This window comes from Glycine soja, chromosome 20, assembly GCF_004193775.1.
Source record: "Glycine soja cultivar W05 chromosome 20, ASM419377v2, whole genome shotgun sequence".
In the NCBI taxonomy this organism is placed as follows: Eukaryota; Viridiplantae; Streptophyta; class Magnoliopsida; order Fabales; family Fabaceae; genus Glycine; species Glycine soja.
The window spans coordinates 50,463,594-50,479,975 of record NC_041021.1 but is presented as its reverse complement, the minus strand read 5'-3'; the positions used below and the strand labels follow the sequence as shown (position 1 = coordinate 50,479,975).

General features: G+C 34.5%; 3 protein-coding genes across 4 annotated transcripts; 2 read left to right on the top strand and 1 right to left on the bottom strand.

Annotated features, from left to right (window-relative positions):
* The first annotated feature begins 1,834 nt into the window (after positions 1-1,834).
* Positions 1,835-5,644, top strand: LOC114402661 (formate--tetrahydrofolate ligase). 2 transcript variants are annotated; one of them, XM_028365313.1, is made up of 5 exons: positions 1,835-2,200; positions 2,449-2,598; positions 2,990-4,165; positions 4,700-4,846; positions 5,091-5,644. In XM_028365313.1, the coding sequence occupies exons 1-5, from the start codon at positions 2,039-2,041 to the stop codon at positions 5,364-5,366; spliced, it is 1,911 nt and encodes a 636-aa protein (XP_028221114.1). In that variant the 5' UTR covers positions 1,835-2,038; the 3' UTR covers positions 5,367-5,644. The 2 variants fall into 2 exon arrangements, with proteins under 2 accessions (XP_028221114.1, XP_028221115.1); XM_028365314.1 differs by lacking the exon at positions 1,835-2,200 and having other exon boundaries at positions 2,459-2,598; positions 2,994-4,165.
* Positions 5,645-6,853: 1,209 nt separating this feature from the next.
* On the top strand, positions 6,854-10,073 carry LOC114402432 (protein trichome birefringence-like). Its single transcript, XM_028365001.1, has 5 exons — positions 6,854-7,815; positions 8,199-8,391; positions 8,718-8,911; positions 9,315-9,473; positions 9,552-10,073. The coding sequence occupies exons 1-5, from the start codon at positions 7,133-7,135 to the stop codon at positions 9,898-9,900; spliced, it is 1,578 nt and encodes a 525-aa protein (XP_028220802.1). The 5' UTR covers positions 6,854-7,132; the 3' UTR covers positions 9,901-10,073.
* Positions 10,074-10,440: 367 nt separating this feature from the next.
* LOC114402431 (transketolase, chloroplastic) lies at positions 10,441-14,352 on the bottom strand. Its single transcript, XM_028365000.1, has 7 exons — positions 13,677-14,352; positions 13,157-13,247; positions 12,966-13,071; positions 12,568-12,850; positions 12,229-12,377; positions 11,984-12,137; positions 10,441-11,674 (listed from the first exon to the last, which is right to left on the bottom strand). Exons 1-7 carry the CDS (start codon positions 14,154-14,156, stop codon positions 10,715-10,717), a joined length of 2,223 nt encoding a protein of 740 aa, XP_028220801.1. The 5' UTR covers positions 14,157-14,352; the 3' UTR covers positions 10,441-10,714.
* Between the last annotated feature and the right edge of the window lie 2,030 nt (positions 14,353-16,382).

Sequence of the window (16,382 nt, the reverse complement as noted above, 5' to 3'; positions counted from 1 at the left end):
TATACAGTATTTTTTTTTCATAGAAGTATAAATTTTATTCGAGAAACCATATTTTGACATCATTTATTTGACAGCTTTATCATTGCACTTTTTTTTTTTTTAATATAGGTTTTCTGGACTTATAGCAGGGTCAACAAGGCTTAGAAATTTGGCCTGGCACCCAGGCACCTAGTGTGACAAAGCAAGCTATCCTCTTGTGGAGCGCATTCTATTCTATGTCGCAACGCAAGTTATAAATATTACTACTACTTCCCGATACATGCAAATTAAGATAAGATATCATGCAATTGTAAGCAACCACACCACTACTCATCCATTTGTTCACGCCATCTCAATTCTTCTGTAAACATTTCCACTAGGTATGTTTTCTTTCTCCACTACTAAAACTTTGCCACATATTTACACTGTCTTAACCTTCAAAGTGCTTGCAGGTAATCAATACTTGCTCTTAATTTGTTTGTTCCCAACGATGCCATCCAACATTATCTCTACCATACTCACCAGTGCAACACCAAATCAATAAGGGTATGTATGGTTTAGGATTTTTTAAAAAGAAATAAAGAAAAAAGAAGAAGAAAATGATACAATTTTTTTAAAGTTGTTTGATAAGAAAGAATGATTTTTTTTCTTATTTAATTATGTAGACAGTAATATATATATATATATATATATATATATATATATATATATATATATATATTATAAATAAAAATATTTTTATCTTTATACTTATATGAACCTTCCCACCTTATCTATCCAAAATGGGAAGAAATGAAACATGCTTTTTGGTGGGCCTCCGGCAAAAGGATTGTAAAAGATGTGTTTTCCGTTTTTGACCAATCATTCCCTCATTTTTCTACACAGCATAAGGGAAAGTGAAGGAGAGAAATTATAATTTAAAGATTTTTTCTCTGTTTTTTTACCATAAAAATAGGTATAGAAATAGAGTGTATAAAAATGTTCGTAAAGTTTTTGTTTTTACAGTCTTCTAGATTTTATCACATTTTTACATATTAATTTGATTTTATCACTGTAATTTTGTGGCAAGGTGCTCTTTTTGTTTTTTGGATGGGGTCGTTGATATTTTTTCTGTCACCATTATATGTTATATGATTAATTTTTGTTGAATAGACTGATTTATTATTTTTAATGAGACTCATATTTTTCATTTTTCAATCACATTATTTTATTTCTAAAATTTGAAATTGAAATCTTTTTAGTATCACTACTTATTAGATAGAAGGTTATTTATAATCAACTTAATAATATATTCAAAGACTTTAACCAAAATAATGATTAAGTTGAAATAATTCTTTACAAATTAAATTCATGCAGTTGAAATGAGACTCTTTATACTTTTCAATAATTATATTAAATAATTGAATAAATCTCTTATTTATTTATTTAATTAATACTCGAAATGCTAATGTGCATGAATTTATGTATATAAGATAAGAAGTAAGAATTTCTCAATCTACGAAAAAATATGATATAAAAAGGATGGAGCAACAAGTAAACACTAGTATCTTTGTTTTGTTATTAAAATACTAATAAATATTATTGAAAGGGTTAGGAGTATTAATTAAAAGTTAACAAAAAAATGTATTATAAAAATAAATACGTTAATATATTTATAACATTAATTTTTTTGGTGAGAATTTATAACATTAATTGTTATACTTAAGTAATACTAAATATTAATTTTTTAACAATAGCATTATTAAATATTTTCCTTATTATTATGTAATCCCCCAAAAAAGCTCTGTATTGGTTTCTAAAGCAACCCTGTTTTATTGTTAAACTAAATAATGAATTACATTAAATGATTATACAGGGAGGAATTTCTCGATTGATATGCCTATTTGTCTGTGTCAGAGGATGACAGAGATTGAGAAGTAAAATATAGAGGGATAAGATTCAAGAAATAATAAACAACATACAAAAATCAACGTGTGCGCTTTTCTTCTCTTTCCTTAGTTTTCAGATTCTGAAATCTTAGTTTCTGCCCGAAACTGAAACTGAATCGAAATTCAATACAATGAGTTCCTCAACTACAGTGAGGAAGTTGCAGGTGGTGTCCCCTGTTCCTGCGGACATAGACATTGCAAACTCCGTTGAACCCGTTCATATCTCCCAGATTGCCAAAGACCTCAACCTTAGTCCCAATCACTATGACCTTTACGGTAAATACAAGGCTAAGGTAATTAATCTTTCACTTTCTGCACTTGAGAAAGATTCAGATTTGAGTTAGAGGAATATCATGATATTATTAGTTTATTTGTTTATGATTGATTATGGTATGTAACAAATAATGTTTTATGTTAGATTTCGGTTACATGCAACTAACCAGGTACCCTAGAAGTTCTTTTTCGTTAACAACTTGAGGATACATGCGATAATTTCTGTATTATTGCTTAGCTGGAGAGTGATTTGGATGCACATGCACAGGTTTTGTTGTCGGTTCTTGATGAGCTTCAAGGATCAGAAGATGGGTATTATGTTGTGGTCGGAGGCATTACTCCGACTCCTCTCGGGGAAGGCAAATCTACTACTACAGTGGGGCTCTGTCAAGCTTTAGGTGCTTTTCTTGATAAAAAGGTAATCCTTTTCTTTTCTTCAACATTTGTGGCATTTAATAGCAAACTGGATCTGGATTTGTTTTTTTAATTTAGTCAATTGGTCTGAAATCTTTTGTGGCATTATTTGTTTATTTATGATGTTATGCCTCATATTCTTAATCATGAATGCACACATGAACGATCGTAGTTATGTCTCTGGAAAAATACTTTTGTTCTGTTTTGGAAGTATTTTCCTGTGTTTTTTTTTTTTGCTTATGTGATGATGAGATGACAGGATGTAGGAATTGTTCATTCATCATTTAGGCCTTCACTGGTTATTTGGGTTCAAGATATTATTGAAAAACTACAATCTTTAATCGCATGTCAAAGTTATGCTGGATACATAATCCCATCTTATCTCTTTTTGTTAGGTAGTCACCTGCCTTCGTCAACCATCGCAAGGACCTACTTTTGGAATTAAAGGAGGTGCAGCTGGTGGTGGCTATAGCCAAGTTATTCCCATGGATGAATTCAATCTTCATCTAACAGGAGATATTCATGCAATAACTGCAGCAAACAATCTTCTAGCTGCTGCAATTGATACCCGAATTTTCCATGAGTCAACACAGTCAGATAAGGCTCTTTTTAACCGGTTGTGCCCTCCAAATAAAGAAGGGAAAAGGAGCTTTAGTGATGTCATGTTCAGGCGTCTTACGAAGCTTGGCATTTCAAAGACCAATCCAGATGATCTTACACCAGAAGAAGTAAATAAATTTGCTAGGCTTGATATTGACCCAAATTCTATCACATGGAGGAGAGTAATGGACATCAATGATCGATTCTTGAGAAAAATTGCTATTGGCCAGGGACCTGACGAGAAAGGAATGGTGAGAGAAACAGGCTTTGATATTTCAGTTGCTAGTGAGATTATGGCTGTTTTGGCACTGACAACATCCTTAGCTGATATGCGAGAGAGGCTTGGGAAAATGGTTATTGGGAATAGCAAGAGTGGTGACCCTGTAACTGCTGATGATCTAGGTGTTGGAGGTGCTTTAACAGTTTTAATGAAGGATGCCATTCACCCTACCCTTATGCAGACTCTGGAAGGAACTCCTGTTCTTGTTCATGCAGGTCCATTTGCAAATATTGCTCATGGGAATTCTTCTATTGTGGCTGATAAGATTGCACTAAAGTTAGTTGGACCAGGTGGATTTGTAGTTACTGAAGCTGGTTTTGGTGCTGATATTGGAGCTGAAAAGTTTATGAACATTAAGTGTCGTTATAGTGGTTTGACACCTCAATGTGCGATTATTGTGGCAACTATCAGAGCACTAAAAATGCATGGTGGAGGGCCTGCAGTTGTTGCTGGAAGACCTCTTGACCATGCATATTTGACTGAAAATGTTGCCCTGGTTGAGGCTGGTTGTGTGAACATGGCACGACATATATCAAATACAAAATCTTATGGTGTAAATGTTGTAGTTGCCATCAACAAGTTTTCAACTGACACTGAAGCCGAGCTAAATGCAGTTCGAAGTGCTGCATTAGCTGCTGGAGCTTATGATGCTGTAATTTGTACCCATCATGCGAATGGTGGCAAAGGAGCCGTAAGTTCATACTTCCTGAGTCTTACATTTGAGCAACAAAGAAGCCATAGGCCACACCAGTGTTTTACCTTGACACAAAAGTATAGGATATTGAATTATAAAAATCAATAAAACGAAAGGAGAAAACAGAGAAATGTAAGAATCAATCAATCACATTTGATTAAGTTGTTTGTGGCCTAGCATATTTGAATATAAAATTTAGCTTTGATCTGTCTTTAATTTTTCGCCTGCTACATGAACTGTTGTTGAGTTGCTTCCTTGGCCCTTTAAAACCGTTGAGCAGCCTGCATCGTTACCCTCATAATTTTAAATTGTGTTGGATCAAATACCCAAGTAGTGCTTGTGGTAGCACATATTTATTTCCATCACATGCTTTAGACTTCAGATTTTAAGTAAAAGGAACCATTTCAGGGCTACAATTAGCATCACAATTTAGTTTATCTACATGCATGTTACAGGATACATTGAAAGTCATAGTATCTCAGTTAGGAATGGTATTTATTATTTGCTGAGGTATGCCTTGTCATGGTTCAGGTTGACCTGGGCATTGCAGTTCAAAAAGCCTGCGAGAATGTGACACAGCCATTGAAGTTCCTGTATCCTGTTGACCTGAGTATAAAAGAGAAAATAGAGGCAATAGCAAAGTCATATGGAGCCAGTGGTGTTGAGTACTCAGAACAGGTGATCTCATCTCTTGTATGGTTATGAAAGTTTACTTTTACTGTTAAAGATGCGAGCATTGCAACCAACCTCACACATCAAAGGACTACATAAACTACACACTCCACAATGTTTTAGTATCCTTGTTCCTAACAAAAATCCTTAATAAAAGTGCATATAATTGTTATTTAACTAAATACAAAGAGATTTTTTCTTTTTGATGCACCCTATGACCACCTGTTTGGCATTCTTGTTGTCTAACCAGGCTGAGAAGCAGATTGAGATGTATAGCAAGCAAGGATTTTCAGGTCTTCCAATATGCATGGCTAAGACTCAGTATTCTTTCTCAGACAATGCTGCAGCAAAGGGAGCTCCAAGTGGGTTTGTCTTACCCATAAGGGATGTAAGAGCTAGTATAGGCGCTGGATTTATTTATCCTTTAGTTGGAACAATGAGTACGATGCCAGGGCTTCCTACAAGGCCATGCTTCTATGACATTGATCTGGATACAACAACTGGAAAAGTCATTGGTCTCTCTTAAATCAAAGTGACTTGTTCTATCACCTTTCAAAAGCTTTATGGATGTCATTTACATATCTCCCTTTGCGATGTTCATGAACCTCACAGTAACATTCCTCCTTGTTTGTTTGCGTGCTTGGTGATCTGTATGAATGAAATAAATACGTGATTTAAGGAGACATTATATCCGTTTCCTTATATCTATTTCTGATACGTGTAATTGAATTGATGCAAACTCGTGAACAATACTTGTCAGGCACACTGAAATCGTGTATAAATATGGAGTTGGAAGTTTCATCATATGGAGAGCATGGTTACTGGTATGTTTGGTATAAATGGAGGGGATATTAGTGTGGTACGGGAAAAGATTAGGAAAAAAATAGTTAAGGTTATTTAATTTGGATGCATGTAAAGGTCACTGCATATTTGTAAGGAGAGTAGATTGCCTAGTTTTTTAATTATGTAAAAAGAGGGAAAGGGATACTAAAAAAGACATTGGAGGAAATTTTAAGAGTAATCTCTTGGTCAATAATATTATGAAAAGTCAGTGTTTAGTCGAGTTTTTTTTTATGCGTAGTGTTTAATGGTCCAAGCAAAAATTGAACTTATGATTTTCATGTTATTAGCACGACATTTTAATCAACTAAGTTAATATGTCAATTATGTTATAAAATAAATAATGTTGCTGTATATAACCGTAAAATTTTCAATGTATATTTAATGCTAATCGTATAAGTTATATCAAATTAATTTCACAAAACTTATTATTTAAATTTACATGCCCATTAAATATACATTAGAAATTTTAATGTTATATATAATAACATTATTTATTTTATAACATAATTGACCTATTAACTTAGTTGGTGTTAATAATGCGAAAGTCACAAGTTTGACTCTTGCTTGGGCCATTAATTTTAAATTAATTCGTAAAACATATTTTAAAAATTAAAAAAAAAATACTTACAGATCAAGACTAAGGGCATTTTGGAAAATTTGTTTTTTATGCTGGTGCACAAGCAATATGCCTGGTGCATTTAGCAACACCCCATATTTAACCCACTTTTTAAATTGGGCCGGGCTAAGGCAAAAAACAGGTTGGGCAAGGTGGGCTAGCCGGGTGGACTTAAAATTTTATTTATTTATTTTGAAATTAGGTATAAATAATAATAAAAATAGTATAAAAATTCAGGTTTAATCTCTGTTTTATTTTAATATGAATGTTGTATTGTGTTTATAATCCAATAGTTTAAAGTTAGGAGATTACTAATGAATTTAGATTTCTTAAACAGAATTGTTTTAAAATAGTTGCTCTCATTAATTTCTTCTACAATAACAAAAAAATTCATTTGATAAGATTTGATGACACGTTGCAATGGTTTGCAAGTGCGTTAGACATTTCATTTATCTAAGGAAGATACATGAGATATAGTACTAATATGTTAGTAATTTTTGTTATTGTAAATGACAAAAAAGAAAAAAAGAAGAAAAGAGAATGTTTGGCGTGCATGCAGGAAGATCCGTGGGGGGATGAGCGTACATGTGAATCTACGAAAACGGCTTGTACATTCATTCCTCCGTCTCCTCCTTTCTTCTCTCATTCCTAACTCAAACCACACTACTATTACTATGTCCTATGTCTCTTCTCTAATCTCTTCCTGTTCCCAAAAATAGCATCACATCAGAAAACAAAAACATAATCCTTATTCTTCTTTAAAACCCTCTATCATCGTTTGCAGAACAAGTTAGTTAGTTTTTAATTTGTGTGCTTAATAGCAATCAAGCACAATGGTGGATTCCCCGGTCCTTTCCCCCTCCCCCTCCGTCTTGAGGAACCGGTTACTAACAAGAACTGACTCCATGCGCTTCTTTTCTTCGAGAGGAGTCATGAGTTTTGCTTACGGTTTCACGTTGGCTTCTATCTTGTTCATGCTCTTCTTCGTTCTTAATCCTTCTAGCTACCAACAATTATCTCCGAGGCTCAGAAATGCCTTCCAATCTTCACGTGGATCTCATTTCTCTAACGTCTTTGCTCACATTTTCCCCAACTCTCCTTCCTCTTCCCATGACAGCTTTCATCATCCAAGTTCCAATTCCCGTGAAGAATTTTCCGATCATAGGCTAGGGAGTGCTTCTTCTCCTTCTCAAATTTCGAGAAAGGAAGGTTCTGGACTCATACCAAAGGATTCTCAAAGTGAGGAACATAGAATACAGGCACCACAGCAAGAACCTTCTCTCACTGCATGGTCACCGTCACCAACTGCTTCTCCAAATGAACAGCAAGATTGGATGGATATGTGGAAGAATTGTGATATGTATGAAGGTTCATGGGTTAGAGATGATTCATACCCACTTTACAATGCTGGCTCTTGTCCCTATATTGATGAGCCTTTCAACTGTTTCCGCAATGGTAAGCGTGAAAATATGTATGAGAAGTACCGCTGGCAGCCCAAGAATTGCAACGTGCCAAGGTATTTTCTGATGAGTTCGATCACCCTATCAATGTATAGGAAGCAATGTAAGGGAGAAATTCTTTGGTACCCACAGAAATTTAAGGGTTTTGATAAGGCTATTGAAAAACTCTCTCCTTTAATGTGTCCAAACTCATTCAACTATTGGTCTAAAACATTTATACCAAAACTCTTTTCTAAGTTTCTCAGGTACCATAGTAACTCTCAATGTAAAATTGCTATGAGAATATTCCAAGCTAGCTATTATCTAACTTTCGCTCATATTTCTAGACTTCAGTTACGGCTAGTTATTTTTCTTTTTTTGTCTGAGAAGATAGAGATGAATTTTGTTTGTGTTGCTGTACTTTTTGGTTGTCTTTTAGTGAGATGAGTAATGTGCGCAGGTTTAAAGCTAATGAAATGTTGGAGATGCTAAGAGGGAAACGTTTAGTTTTTGTTGGTGATTCCCTCAATAGGAATATGTGGGAATCTCTGGTTTGTGTTCTTAGAAATTCAGTGAAAGATAAGAGCAGATTGTTTGAAGCCTCTGGCAGAGAAGAATTTCGAACTGAGGGTTCGTACTCATTTATTTTCCAAGTATGTCAGATGTTGTTCCCTCACTTTGTTTAAGAAGAAATTTGTATGGCTCTTTTGCATCTTTTCCTGTTTACTTGAACAAAAACAAATGTGAGACAACATCAGAAAAGATTCACAGTAAAGTGAAAAATTTGTCGATGTTACATTACAACTGATTACTATATGATCAATAAGTAGATAGACATAAGCTCCAGAAATTGAAAGTAACTATACCCAATTGTTTGGTTTGAGTTCCATTTCTTAGAGCTAGGATAATACTGGTGATTAAATTTAAGTTGGGGCTGCTGTTCTATACCAGAAAACTAACTTGGTTAATGTCCGAACAGGATTACAATTGCTCGGTTGAGTTCTTTCGTTCAGTGTTTCTTGTTCAAGAGTGGGAGATTCCAGACCAGAAGGGATCAACGAAAGAAACACTTCGTCTTGATTTGCTTGAGAGATCTTGTGATAAGTACAAAGATGCAGATGTTCTTATCTTCAACACAGGTCACTGGTGGACTCATGAGAAAAGAATAGAAGGGTATTGCTTCTTCTTTTAAATTTTTTTCCCTTGGTAGTTGGTAGAATAAAAGTGATGTTACTTTTCTATTGGACAAAACCTATATGCAATTTCATAGGTGCTTTTAGTATTGTTCTCCAATTAGAATTGAAGTTTCTTCTTGGTAATCTACATAATAAAAGTTTACATTAAAAATCAACATAAATTACTGAAGTGAAACTCTAATTTTGATTCACAAACTGCACTAAAAGAACATAATAAACTATCCATAAGTTTTGTCCTTTTCTATTGATTGCCACTTATTTATAACAGACAAGGTTACAGATCAATGCATGATCTTTCATCTTTCTACTCATAAAAATTATTTAGATTTAGAGGCGGAATTGGGGAAAGTTTAGATGACAGCTTTTTAAGCAACTTGCAGGAAGGGATATTATCAAGAAGGAGATCATATCTATGGACAAATGAATGTTGAGGAGGCATTTCATAAAGCTTTGTTGACATGGGCACAGTGGATAGATTCCAATGTTGATCCTAAGAAAACTACAGTTTTCTTCAGGGGCTATTCTCCGTCTCACTTCAGGTAACAAAGAGCATTTTGTTTAGTGAGTGCTTTGGATTTTGGACTTCAATATAATCAATTTTTATTTTCCTGCCATAGGGGTGGAGAATGGAATTCAGGTGGTAAGTGTGACAATGAGACAGAACCAATGGAAAGTGAGTCTGACCTAGAAACTCCTGAAATGATGATGACTATTGACTCTGTAATTAAGAAAATGAAGACTCCAGTCTTCTATTTGAACATCACGAAAATGACTTATTTCAGGCGTGATGCTCACCCTTCCTTGTTCAGAAACGAGAATATGACAGAAGAGACAAAAAGATATATGCTCTCACACCAGGATTGTAGCCATTGGTGTCTTCCTGGTGTTCCTGATTTGTGGAATGAATTAGTGTATGCTCACCTTTTATATAACTTGAATAGAAACAAGAACAACCCCCCAAAATAATTTTTGATACATTGTTTTTAAACAAACAAAATAGCATAGGCTTCATTTTATATTTGTGATATATTCAGTACATAATTGAATTACTAGGTCGTGTAATTATTTCATTCTTACCAATATGATGGCACCTTATTCTTCTTTCTATTCGCTCCCTCAAAAGCTAGAGGGAGGATCAATGATGTTCCTAAGGAAGCCAGACAAGACTTTTTTATTTTTTATATCATGAGAACTGAAGCCATGATATCTATACTCAAGTTCCTACCCCACCCAAATATGAAGAGGCGCTTAACATAAATATGACTAATCAGTACCACATTAGGCAAAATTTCAGGAAGAAAGTCCTGGAACAGACGGTATTTTGAAGAACCATACATATATTTGATTGTTTTGAAATTCTTATCTGCACTAAAAGTAAAATTATTATCACTGAAACAATCATATAGCGCTAGCTTTTGAGAGACAGGATTTAGTAATGGTTTTTTATTTTTTTAAGAAAAAAAAGAGAAGGATATAATTCTTCCTAGAAGCCATATCTGCCCAAAATTGAGTGCTAGAGTGAGCATCACTAATTCAACTACACAGAGTAAAAACTCACAAGCCAAATAGTTGTTACAAATTCATACAACTTCATTAATTCAACTCATCCTTTAATGTAAGTGGCTCCTCTGACTATAATATGCAAGAACAATCTGATCTTCTTTATTGTGGCTAAAAGTGATATCTCAAAAAACAAATAATGTAATAGTAACCCAAAGCCACCAGTGAAAACCACAAGTTCTAGATGAGATAAAACTTAAAAGAAAGTCAACAAATAGATCTACGAAAGTTCTTTGGCAGCAGCAATAACAGCTTCCTTGGTGATACCAAACTCCTTGTATATTTTTCCTGCTGGAGCACTTGCTCCAAATCGATCAATGCCTATGGCCTTTCCTTGGCTTCCAACAATCTTTTGCCAACCAAATGTTGATCCTGCCTCAATGCTAACTCTAACTGTTACCGAAGCAGGGAGAACACTCTCTTTGTATTCATCTGACTGCTCATCAAAAAGTTCCCAGCTAACAAAAGAAACAACTCTAACAGCTTTTCCTTCCTTCCTTAGATCCTCAGCAGCAGCAGCAGCAATTTCCAACTCAGAACCAGTTCCAATCAAAATAACATCAGGCTTGTTACCTGACGAGTTGTCTGAAATAATGTAGCCACCCTTTTCAACTCCCTCAATAGAAGTTCCTGGAAGTTGGGTCAACTTTTGCCTAGAAAGTGCAAGAATTGAGGGTCTCTTCCTGTTAACCACAGCAACTTTGTATGATCCAGCAGTTTCATTACCATCAGCTGGACGAAGCATCAAAGTGTTTGGCATTGCCCTGAAGCTTGCCAAGTGCTCTATTGGCTGATGAGTTGGTCCATCCTCTCCAAGTCCAATCGAATCATGAGTCATCACATAAATAACTCCAGCTTCACACAGTGCAGAAATCCTTATGGCAGCTCTCATGTAGTCAGTGAAGACAAAGAAAGTTGCACAGTATGGAATGAATCCGGGGCTATGAAGAGCAATACCATTACAGATTGCTCCCATTCCATGTTCTCTAACACCAAATCTAACATTGCGCTCTTCGGGAGTATTCTTTTGGAAATCTCCGTATGATTTCAACAAGGTCATGTTGGAAGAGGCAAGATCTGCACTGCCACCAAGTAGACCAGGAAGAACCTTAACAAGGGCATTTAGATTTTGCTGAGACAGATTTCTTGTAGCATCAGCAGGGCTTTCTGGAGTGTATGTCTGAAAGTTGAAATCAAATCAGAAGGGTATTCAATAATCCAGAAATAAATGATGGAAGTCAAGTTTTATCATGAAGCAAAAATAGGGATGATGAGTGAAGATGCAATGCACATGCTACTTAATATGAATTTTAACTGTAATTAGGAAAGCTAATGATTATAACAAATCATGGAAACAAATCACCACCATTCAGAATTTTTCTCATTATAAGGGCACCAATAAAATTGGATTAGACATCATTCAACTAATAAGGAGATTTAGCCCAGAATAAATATTAAGAGAAACCTGGAAGTTTGTTAGTTTACTCACCGGAAGTGCTTTCTCCCAACCAGCTGGTAATTCACCAGTAATAATAGCCTTCAGCTCTGCAGCTTCCTCACTGTATTTCTTCTCATATTCTGCAAACTTGGCATTCCACTCAGCTTCAAGTTTAGCACCCTCAGGGGTATGGCGACTCCAATGCCTAGGGAAAAGTAAAGAAAGTTACATTCAAGATCATGAAAATCTCAGCAGACTAAGAGGAAACACAGATATCTCTAACTCCCCATCCATACTTTTTAACATCTTCTGGCACATGGAAAGGCTCGTATGGCCATCCAAGATTCTTCCTTGTAGCATCCACTTCTTTAGTACCTAATGCACTTCCATGAACACTGTAGGAGTTAGCCTTGTTTGGAGAACCAAATCCAATGGTAGTGGTTACCTGTGAAATAGTAATCACAGATGAGCATAAAGCTGATAAAATACCCCCCAAAAATAGCAAATAAAAATGGTTTACTTTCGCTCACAGAAATCACATTATGCTACTTCCACTAGTATACTCAAGTAACTAGTGACGTAAATGATGTTTTGGATAAATCAATTTGCTTCAATATTCAGTTCATGTAACTAACCTTGATCATAGTGGGTTTGTCTTTGACAGCCTTTGCTTCCTTAATGGCTGCACGAATTTCATCATATCCAGTATTTCCATTCTTCACCCAAATTACATGCCACCCAAGTGCCTCAAAACGTTGATCAACATTCTCAGTGAATGCAATCTCAGTGTCCCCATCAATGGAAATGTGGTTGTCATCATATAAAGCAATAAGCTTCCCTAGACCCCAGTGACCGGCAAGTGAGCATGCTTCATTTGAAATTCCCTCCATTTGACAACCATCACCCAATATAACATATCTACAAGAGTAAAACAAAGAAAAAAACAATTCTCACTGGTAAAACACCAGGAATTGCAAGTACATAGATCACAATGTAGAGAGAATGAAAACAAAACAAGATTTAGTTATCCTACGTGTAATGGTCAACAATCTCATTGTCAGGCTTGTTAAATCGTGCAGCCAAGTGTTTCTCAGCTAGTGCTAACCCAACAGCATTGGCAATGCCCTGACCAAGAGGACCTAAACAAAACACGAGGATAAGCAACAGGACACAGCAAAAAGGCTCACTATGATAACAATAACATAAACTAATGAAATATCTAACCTGTAGTCACTTCAATTCCAACTGTCTCAAAGTTCTCAGGATGTCCAGGAGTCCTGCTCCCCCATTGTCGGAATTCCTTCAGGTCTTCTTCCTATCATGTAACCCGAAAACAACAAATTCAGCTAATGAAGATCCCACAACTTTAAAAGCTTCACAATTATATATCCATCAAAGGTCATCCATATGAACCTTTAGTGGAGGCTATTAAGATGCATATACCACCTCATGTCTTACCAAAGGAGATAACAACACGAGTTAAATTTTGTTCCACTGTCACGTCAATATAAAGATTTTTACATTATCAACCGATTGAAAATCATATCAGGTATGACCGATTTTAAGGTAATTATTATAAAACTTACAAACTTATCATACATGACAAAAAATGTGATTTGATGACTTGTAACAATGCACTTAGATTAAATTCTAACGGGATGAGGATCAGAATTCTGAGTCACAGATCAAAATGAATCCCAATAGTAAAAGTACAAAAAAGAAACAAGGAGAAGTAAAAGCTGACCAGAACACTGTCATAGCCTGCAAGGTGAAGGAGAGCATATTGGAGCATGCAGCCATGTCCAGCAGAGAGAATGAAACGGTCACGGTTGAACCAAGTGGGATTCTTGGGATTGTACCTCATGACCTCATCGTAGAGAATGTGACCCATTGGAGCACACCCCATGGGGAGACCAGGGTGACCAGAGTTGGCCTTCTCAACAGCATCAATGGCCAAAAACCGAATGGTGTTGACGGATTTCTCCACCAGAGAAACCTCAGTGGTCTGGTCCAGTGTCTCAACCGCAGCGGCTCGAACAACGCTGGTGGAAGCGCAAGCACCCCTTCTACGTGAGGACGTGGCTGCTGCTTTGCATGGAGAATGTGACTTGAGGCCAGAGAATGATGGGAAGGAGAGTGAGACACGGTCAGAAGAAGAGCCATGAAGGTACACAGCACGTGCCAGAAGGGCCTGAGATAGATGCAGAGAGGATGTGGATGCCATGGCTTAAGAACCAAAAACCAACCACTTTGTTGAGTGGTTGAAGAGTGTACAAGTGAAGAAGAAGAAGAAGAGTGATGGGAGTGATAGAAGAAAAGGGAAGGGTAGTTGTTGATCTATACACTCGTTTTTCCTGCTATCCACATGTTGTGGACAATCTTAGCCTATGCTTCTGGCTATCTTCTTCTTACTTATCTGCCTTTCATCTTTTTTCTCATCATTTCAAATATATATAATATGATAATATACTTTGTTCCATCTATTCTAAATTTATAATAACTCCTCCCTGTTTAGTGTTTTATATGTAAATAATTTCATATTTTTTTAAACCTTTTTCTACGTACGTATCTAAACATATTCTCTAAAATTAAGAAACATTGTTAAAAATAATGTTTTTGAGGAAGATTCCTGAAATTACATGACATAAATACTCGATTTACATGACTGTACAAGAAGCTTATATACAGTAAAAAAAAAAAAGAAGCTTATATCTTTCTTTTTTCAGAATATAAATGCTCAAGTTAATTTTCTAGAATTACATGATATATTATGTTGCTTCCTTAAATATTTTGAAATATTTCTGTAAAAAAAAAGTTAACATTTTGCAAATTAACTTGATATTTTAAGAGACATAATGAATTGATATTGAATATCAGATTTTATACTTAATTAATTTAACCGTCAAAGTTCTTTTAAACTAGCATTGAATTGACCAATTTAACCGTTAAATTGATTTAATTTTACATATTAAAATAGTTTGGTGTTTTTATCTAACAAAGTTACAAAAGAAGAAACATGTCAATACTTTGTTTTATCCTCTTTATTTAGATAAGGGGGGTTAAAGCTTTGCTGACGTCGGAGCAGAACCACAAATCTTCACCCGCTATGAGTGGCAAATATATTTTATAAAGATAACGAGAAAAAAATCACTTTAATGTGTCATTATCAGCTACAACATTAAAGAAGAAGAAGAGAAGATGTAACTATTATTTTTTAACACAGATGATGGCTTATTTTCTATAAAAAAATGTTTAACTACAAATCAGTCGATCAAAAGAAGATGCGAGCGAGACTGGAACTAAAATTGCGAGGGAGCTTGAATGTAAAATTGAGTTTGCTGCTAAGTTTTATATGGTATAAATAGGTGTTATATTGTCTATTTAAATATACAAGTTTTTAGGCTATATGTCTCTGTTTCATAAGTTCAAAGACAATTAAGTGTAAAGAAAAGCCAGCTGAATAATAGTGTGTTAGACATACGTTTAGTTTATAAAGAGATATAAGGTACTTGAATGATTAAGTGAGGAGGAAAGACTAAAAACGTTGTTAATTCTTTTTCTAATAAAATTAACATTCTAATAAATTAATATTTATCGATAAAAAAACAATATTTTAACAAATTAATATTTATTGGTAAAACAACAGTTTTATAGTGTTTTAATATTTTTCGCGTAAAATTGAGGAGACACAAAAGTAATTGAAAATAGCTTATGCTCGAAAGCCATTTTGAATCCACATTGAGAAATGATTTTCAAACAATTATTAAGACTGAAGCTTTTATAGAGTGCCCGACACTTGCTGCCCATGATCACCATTAAACGGATTAAAATCACAGTTAGGCATAAAAAAAGACAAGGTTAAAATACTAGTTGATTAACAAATTATTTAGATAGAGAGAGACATCAACTGAACTAAAACGCATTTCATCATCATTTCAAATAAATTAAATACGCTATTATTAATAAGGTACGACTGATGTAAATATGTTAAGAAACAAAAATAATTTCATATTAAATAAAAATATATTTATTTAATATCTTGTAATTTTTTAAAAAATATTTAATATTTTTTAAGTAATTACAATAAGCAATAAACTTTATTTTATTTATTAACATATCACAACTCTTACATTGACAAAATTGTGTTGCATTTAAAATTTAGTCATGGTACATTTAAAGTGAATTTATTTATAAATCAAATAAGTAAAATATTAATATTAACAAGTTAAAATCATAAAAAATTATTATATCTTTTTTCTTAAAATATACATGAGAGTTGCTATTAATTTCTACAAAAAAATTGTTATTGTCTCCTACCAACTTTTAAAACTCATGAAAAGATTATTTTATCCCCCATATACCCTCTCTCTTTCCCTTCCCCTCATCCCAATTTTCCTTCTCTTAGTGTAAATTTTAACACCAAAAGCAAATCTAATACGGAAACATGATT

Bases quoted from the DNA above. Each gene is read 5' to 3' on its own strand.
- LOC114402431 (XM_028365000.1), bottom strand. From the start codon at position 14,156: ATGGCATCCACATCCTCTCTGCATCTATCTCAGGCCCTTCTGGCACGT. The intron at 13,248-13,676 runs GTCAGCTTTTAC...GTTACATGATAG, and splicing joins CAGGCTATGACAGTGTTCTG to GAAGAAGACCTGAAGGAATT. The intron at 12,378-12,567 runs GTTAGTTACATG...ACTATTTCACAG, and splicing joins ACAAACCCACTATGATCAAG to GTAACCACTACCATTGGATT.
- LOC114402661 (XM_028365313.1), top strand. From the start codon at position 2,039: ATGAGTTCCTCAACTACAGTGAGGAAGTTGCAGGTGGTGTCCCCTGTT. The intron at 4,166-4,699 runs GTAAGTTCATAC...GTCATGGTTCAG, and splicing joins CGAATGGTGGCAAAGGAGCC to GTTGACCTGGGCATTGCAGT. The intron at 4,847-5,090 runs GTGATCTCATCT...TTGTCTAACCAG, and splicing joins GTGTTGAGTACTCAGAACAG to GCTGAGAAGCAGATTGAGAT.
- LOC114402432 (XM_028365001.1), top strand. From the start codon at position 7,133: ATGGTGGATTCCCCGGTCCTTTCCCCCTCCCCCTCCGTCTTGAGGAAC. The intron at 8,912-9,314 runs GTATTGCTTCTT...AGCAACTTGCAG, and splicing joins CATGAGAAAAGAATAGAAGG to GAAGGGATATTATCAAGAAG. The intron at 9,474-9,551 runs GTAACAAAGAGC...TTCCTGCCATAG, and splicing joins TATTCTCCGTCTCACTTCAG to GGGTGGAGAATGGAATTCAG.